The following is a 7,841-nucleotide window of genomic DNA, read 5'->3' on the forward strand; positions in this document are numbered from 1 at the left end:
ACGGAATATCTTGTGAACGCAGAGATCTCCCATTATTCCCATATTCTGATGCTCTTGATTTCATTGCTTTGTAAATAGCATGCTACTTTCTTATTAAATGTGAATATAAATGTAAATACATTGTAATAAAGCCAGTTTGAAAATTATTAAAACTGTAACATTTTCTTCCAGAAAACGAGGTCATTTATGACCTATGGTTGGTTTAATACTTTCGTTCTTCGTTGAGTGTGGAGTAGAATACGTTGCAATAAAACGATTTTCACTTTTCAGTTAGTGATACTATATGCTTTGTCTTCCGCTCGGCACGACGGAACCGCTTTATATTATACGTATGCGATTGTTAGTCGTCAGCATTGAGTATCACTGTCGCCGTCGCCGCATATTTTGCCAAACTATTTGACTTTAATATTAGAAACAAAACATGATTGCACTTTCTAATATCATTTGGAACACAAATTTTTCTAATGTATACCATTTTATTCGGAAAAGTCCACAAAATTTTTTCGTTTCAATAGCAATTGAATAGGAGCTACAGTAAAAGCACAAAACATTTTCAAACTTGAAAATTTGCAATTTGAAGAAATCTGTATTCAACTCACAAATATTTACAAGCATCGTGTATCAAAGGTTACAAAATCGGAAAAAAATTCAAATTTGTTTATCAGTGTTATTTGAATCTATAATAATCATAGTTCGGGATCTTTTTACAATTTATATCCAAGCAAACTCCTACCAAGATGTAAGTCTACAAGACATTAAACTCTTTCATTACTGCTAGCTATCGTTACATATCTATCACTTAACTCATATAGTTTGCAGTACACTGCAGAACACTTTCCATGCATACCTGTCTGTAGCTTCTCTTTGATAACTGGAAATAGGCATCGTCTAAGAAACAGTTATTATTTCGTTGATTCTACATATTCGAAGTACACGTTGTATTTTTACGAAGCAGTAAAATAATTACACTCATCGACGAATCTTGATTACATGGTATACAAGCTGCGTGTTATTTATCGCGCATTATTAATGTCCCGTTTGATGGAATACGAAGAAAAGTACGGTACCATTCTAAACTGATAGTAACATTGAACATCATCAACCGACAATACTTTATATTTTGCAACGTATTAAAAAATACAGCAAGCTTTTATGGTACAAGTACCCTATTTGTGTATGTGTGTATGTGTGTATGTACTTTGATTGCAAAGTACCGTTCGCATTACATTCTTACCCTTCGTGAATTACTGGTCTCCACGTGAAAAATAATAGAATACTTAGACGGTAAAGCTAGAATAGAACACCTAGTGTACCGTACTAACGTCCTTTTAATATACACGTAGTCGACGTAAAAACAAGATGGGAAAACGAGTTGCACAGTTAGAGAGAGCGATTTTCTTCACGAAACTCAGCGTCGCTTTGACGTGTTCCTGGCCGCCTTCTCCTTTGACAACTAAAAATCGACTTCTGTTATTTAATACATTATGGTACACGGCGTTTGCTAGTTCTGTGGCGTTATTCTTACCATTGTTGGCCGCGATTTACGAGTACTACAAAAGTCCTATTATTCTTGGAAAAACAGTGAGTCTTGCCTCGGCTGTTGCTCAAGTGGTAATCAAAATGATAATATGCCGTTTGCAGCAGAGACGTTTTCAAGTAAGTCGATTATTCTTTTTCGGATAAAGCACAAATAAAATTTTTTATTTTCCGTAGCTGCTTGAGTATGACATTCCTGTGTATTTATATTCTTTGAATTTTATTTTACTCACGTATCGCCGTATCACTCTATTTTATTATCTATTCGTAGCAATTATTGGTTTCCAACTTTCAAATCAAAGCAAGAGAAATGTAATCATGTAATCATAATTCCTAATAATATGTAATGATATATAATAATAATAAATAGAGGATCGATTAAAATATTTTAATTAAGCGTTGTCGGTAAAATAATTTCAGATGTTGTACTTCGATATGGAAAATTTCTGCAAGCACGCCACAAAAACGGAAAGAATGGTCCTGGAGCGATACGTGGATAAATATAAATATTTCCATTGCATTTACATACTATGGTCTTTCATAACCACGGCTTTCGTCATATGTGGCCCATTATACTCGTCTCAAACGTTTCCCACGCATGCGATATATCCGTTTTCAGTGAAGCACCAACCATATAATAGTCTAATTTTCTTCCATCAATCGTTGGTTGGTTTCCAAGCATCGTCAGGTATGGGCATCGATACACAAGTTGCTCTTCTTTTACGATACGCAACTGCCAGGTTCGAGCTTTTAGGAATCCAATTACGCAACGCGAAGAATAACAGTGAGCTCAATGTCTGCATACAGAAACATATTAAACTTTTAAGGTATAATATTACAAACTATTTTATGTTGAAATGACTGTCAAATATAATACTATACGATGCGTCTGTTACGCGTTAGAATAATCATTCAACTATATCTATAAAGCCCCGTTTAGATTAGTCAAGTTACTCGAATTTGAGCAAAGAACTTGATCTTCAATTCGAGTTACTTGATTTTCATGTACTTTGTAATTATTAAGACCAAGTTATTTGACCAGTATTTACTTTTTGTCAGTAGCACAGTTTCCGTGTTAATTAAAAATATTGTATGTAATAATACATAATTTGCATAACTTCGATATACATATTTAGGTATACGAAAGAAATCCGCTTATCTATCAAGTATCTAGTTCTGGCGACAATCGCAACAACTACTATCGCCGTGATTTTTGGTAGCTTAAACTTAATCGCAGTAAGTAAACGTTTCTTACTTTAAGTACAATAGTTGAATATATAAATGATGGTTTCGAAATTTTATATAGAACCAACCGTTAATTTTGAAAACTCTATACGCTATCGTAGTGTTCAGTGCCAGCGTGGAACTTTTCATGTACGCTTGGCCAGCCGATGGAATGATGCGTATGGTAATGAAATAATCATAGTGCATATTTCAATTAACAGCGTGAAACGATGAATTTCATTTTATCGTAGAGTGCGAGAGTTGCTACAAGCGTTTACGACACGGCTTGGTATAAGAGAGATATCAGCGTGCAAAGGAAAGTATTCCGCATTATTTTGAGATCTCAAAAACTTGAAACTATCGGGATCAGCGGTGTTGTACCGCAACTTTCGCTGTCTCATTACGCGAAGGTAGTATGTTTGTTGCATTCTTGCATTCTTGATTAGGTACTAATTATTTTCTTATCTCTTCTAGTATCTATACACATCTTTATCGTACTTTAACGCACTGCGTATTATGGTCGGAGATCCATCTTCACTTTAAGCTCTATGGAGGAAAATATATTACGAAAGATATCCATGGAAGTAATCGCAAATTGTATCTATGAGAATCTTCATGAAAATTTGTCTTTCATGTAAACAATATACATATATGAAGAAGTTATGTGACGTACAAAGATTCAGATGGCCAATTTACTGCAACAATGGAGTTTTCTTCTTTTATTTTCTACAAACATGATTATGTTACTATTGAGAAACGTTAAGTTGGTATGATCCTACAAGCTAAGGTGGTACGACTCCTAACGATGCTCTTTTGTCTTAGGAGTCGACCACGTGTTAATTATCTAAATACATCCGGTGTGTTCAGACGTTTTGTACGAGGTGGTGAAATATAGAAAGTAAAATTCGATCTGAGTGAATCCATTAAATATCAACCCCAGACCTATATTTAATAACAGTTACCGAGAAATTACCATATAACGACGGACGAAGAGGATATGAATCCCGAGGAAGAAGTAGAAGAGAACCAACAACACGAATTAACGCCATCACTGGAAGACTCCTCACAATTACCATCGGATCAAAACTTGGACTAAAGGGATATTTAATAGACACGGGAGCCGGAATAAACATAGTCAAACGCTCAAAAATCATTTCCACTCCGTTAACAGACGACAAGAAAACATTCTTTATGGACAATGACAAATACGAGACAGACGAATACATTTACCTTAGAATCTGTGATAAAAGAAACAAATTCTACATAGTACCTGACGACTTCCCACTAATTGAAAACGGAATCATAGAGTTATCAATGCTGGAAAACTATCGATACAAAATTACAAACGACCAAATCCAACTCAACGATCATGTATTCTTATTTCAGCCACCACAGGTAATTTCTCCAGGACAAACCAAAGTCGAAACAATTTATCTGGACAAGAGACCAACGCGAGTATGCTTCTGCAATACTGGTGAGCAACCAATACCAATTTCTAACGATCTTTCTAATGAAGTTGATCTCGAACAAATTCAAAAATTCAAAAACATAATTAGAACAAGCCATATTGAAAACAACTTCCGCATTCCTATCGAAAAAATCCTCTTACACTACATTGACGTATTCAACTTAGACACAGACACTTTACCATGCACCGATTTAACAAAACACATCATCACATTGAAAGAAAACAAAATCATAAATACAAAATCTTACAGACCACCCGAAGCACACAAATTAGAAATCGAAAAACAAATCAAAGAAATGTTAAACAAAAACATAACCGAAGAATCAGACTCACCATACAATAGTCCAGTATGGGTAGTCCCCAAGAAATCGGACGCCTCCGGAAAACAAAAATGGCGCATAGTGAAAGATTTCTGTAAATTAAACGAATTAATTGTTCAAGACGCGTACCCTTTGCCAAACATTGATGATATACTCTCACAATTAGGAAACGCGAAATTCTTTTTTGCACTAGACCTCTCTTCTGGCTTTCATCAAATACCAATGGACGTAATGTCAAAGAAATATACAGCTTTTAGTACACCTCAGGGACACTTTCAATACAATCGAATGCCATTTGAATTAAAAAACGCCCCAGCTACATTTCAACGCATGATGGACACAGCACTTCGCGGTTTATTAAATAAATATTGCTTCGTTTATCTAGACGACATGATAATATTCGGAAGTACGATTCAACAACATAACGACAACCTTGCCATTGTATTACAGAGATTAAGAGAATTAGGACTAAAGATTCAACCAGACAAATGTGAATTCTTAAAACTAGAATTAGAATACCTTGGACATATTATCACATACGAGGGAATAAAACCAAACCCGAAAAAGATAGAAGCAGTCAAAGAATTCAAAATTCCCAAAAACCCAACCATTAAAAATCATTTTTAGGACTAGCAGGATATTATAGAAAATTCATATGTAACTTTTCAAAGATAGTCAAACCTCTGACAGACCTGACAAAGAAAGACATACCCTTTCATTGAACAGACAAACAACAAGATAGCTTTCAAACTCTCAAAGATGCATTATGCAAAGCCCCAGTATTGACATACCCCAACTTTAACGAAACATTTACATTAGCAACCGACGCCTTTAACGAAGGAATGGGCGCTGTTCTTTCACAAAGCGACTATCCTTGTTGTTACATCTCCAGAACACTAAATCTTCCCGAAAGAAATTATTCAACCACTGAAAAAGAACTCCTTGCAATCGTATGGGCAGTAAAACGTTTAAGACAATATTTGCTAGGAAGACATTTCCTCATAAGAACCGACCACCAAGCTTTAACTTGGCTTAAAAACTGCAAAGATCCCTCATTACGACTGATTAGATGGAGATTAAAGCTAGAAGAATACGATTACGAAATACAATACCACAAGGGAAATGATAATACGGCTGCTGACGCACTCTCGAGACTCGTAGAATGACCTACAAAACATAAAAAGTTAGGCATAGGAGACAAAAGCTTCGATGAAATCGAAAAGGCACGAATAAAAATATTTTTGATGTATGTTAACGACAAAATAGAAGAAATAACCTTTGCATACGACCCGATTCAAATTCTAACAGACGAACAAGTTGACGCGATTATAAAAGAAAACCATAACGATGTTTCAGGACACTTAGGTATACAGAAAACTTACGCAAAAATCAAAGAACGATTTAAAATCCCACATTTGTTCTCAAAAGTAGAGGAATTTATAAAAAATTGCGTAGCATGTCAAAAACAGAAACTTGTCAGAATCCGCGCGAAGGAAATTCCCGTAATACCTTAAACCCCCACTAAACCAAACGAAAAAATAGCAATGGATATAATAGGTCCCATGCCGAAAACTAAACGAGGAAACCAATATGTTACGTCGCCTAAAACATCTGCAGGCCAGCCCGCGCGACCGGACAACAACCAGCCTGCGTAACGTCACTTCGACCCTCAATAAACCTAAGGACCCACCATAACTTTCACTTCCCTGTATTGTTTCGCCATGTGTCTTCAATCCGTTTGTCTTGAAGAATTTCTAAAGCTTAAAAATATTCTCGAAACACAGTCGGTTTTTAGAGAGGTCCTTGGGTTTATTAGGCGTACTTAAAACACGGAGAAAGCGGGTATGCACCCATTAGGAAAATCCGAATAGCCCTCTAATAAAACAAGCTATGTTTTCCTCACGCACACAGTCATCTATCCACCACGATGGTAGGAGACTTCCTACTCATCCCTTCGAGCAGTAGTGCAGGTCATGACCAATCGACACCGCGGTTCGTTACCCTCACTTTTCCTAACGAAAGTGGGAACAACGAATCCGCGTTCTTTAGGCACAGGGGCACACCCACACCGAACTTTTCTTCCGTATTAGAAAAAGAGCGACAGACAGTCTAAAAACTAACGCCTAACGCGGCAGTCTACACATAGCGCGAGAGTCGCATACTTCACGAAAATCTTTTGTCGGTTCTCGGTGTTGTCGAACATACATCTTCTCTCCTAAATATATTATAGTGCTAAGTCCATTAATACATTAATTTCCATTATAAGAGCCCTGCTCTAGCGTACATATCTATCACATCTTCGTGCGACAAGTTGTTAACTATTTATTTCTCTACGTCAGTGTAATCTAAGTGTTGGAAATATATAATTTATAATTCAGTGAATCACAGTGTTATACAAACTCAATCACCCCTATTATCTCAACGGAAATCAGGGGATCGATCAATTCGTGGTGTCGATTGTTATAATCGTAACGGGGATTTACGACCCCCGTTGACGTCTCTCCTTGCGATTACGTCTCCCCGCGATTGGTCGAATAAACAATTTATATTTAAAAAATTTAAAATCTAATATATATAAATATAAAATTCTATAGGGTCTTATCGTCCCATAAATATATTTTAGCATTTTTACTAAAAATTTAAATTTATTATATATATATGAGACAGTATATATCTCATTAATTCTTTCATTCCAGTTTTTAATTAAAAAACAATTGATTATGCTACCTTTGTACAGTCAATTATACTGCAGCCATTAAATTATTAAATCATTGGGCAGATAGACTTAAAATTAAAATCAATAAGCCATGTTTTTGATAAACAGGTGAATATATTCAATTTGCCTAGTTCCTTATATATATATATTTACAAATTCATATAAAAATTTTAAAACATATTCAATTACTAATATAATCATTATTTTTAATTAAAATATATTATAAATTATTTTTTTTTAATAAATATATATATATATTTAATTTTTATATAAATTTTTTAAATTTTTAATATAAAATTATTAAATTATTAAATACTCATTAATAAAAATTATTACTAAATCAATATAATTATAATATAAACTTAATAATAATATTAATTTAATTATATATTTAAATTTATAGTTTATCCCATAAATTTTTTATTTAACAATAAAAAAATTATAAAATAAATTTTTTATATTTATTATATATAAATTAAATTTATTTCAAAAAAAACTAGATATAAAAAAAATCTACTAACATTTAATTTCTAAATATATATTATAATTTTTTATTCTACAAAAACATAATTATATA

The 7,841-nt window shown here is 34.0% G+C and overlaps 2 protein-coding genes across 2 annotated transcripts; both read left to right on the plus strand.

Annotated features, from left to right (window-relative positions):
- Window positions 1-1,327: 1,327 nt before the first annotated feature.
- LOC117215091 lies at window positions 1,328-1,760 on the plus strand. The gene has a single exon (XM_033461527.1). It carries the CDS (start codon window positions 1,360-1,362, stop codon window positions 1,681-1,683), a length of 324 nt encoding a protein of 107 aa, XP_033317418.1. The 5' UTR covers window positions 1,328-1,359; the 3' UTR covers window positions 1,684-1,760.
- Window positions 1,761-2,010: 250 nt separating this feature from the next.
- LOC117215085 lies at window positions 2,011-2,992 on the plus strand. Its single transcript, XM_033461516.1, has 3 exons — window positions 2,011-2,363; window positions 2,673-2,772; window positions 2,843-2,992. Exons 1-3 carry the CDS (start codon window positions 2,011-2,013, stop codon window positions 2,954-2,956), a joined length of 567 nt encoding a protein of 188 aa, XP_033317407.1. The 3' UTR covers window positions 2,957-2,992.
- Window positions 2,993-7,841: the final 4,849 nt, after the last annotated feature.

This window comes from Bombus bifarius, unplaced genomic scaffold (assembly GCF_011952205.1).
Source record: "Bombus bifarius isolate JDL3187 unplaced genomic scaffold, Bbif_JDL3187 scf7180000009343, whole genome shotgun sequence".
NCBI lineage: Eukaryota > Metazoa > Arthropoda > Insecta > Hymenoptera > Apidae > Bombus > Bombus bifarius.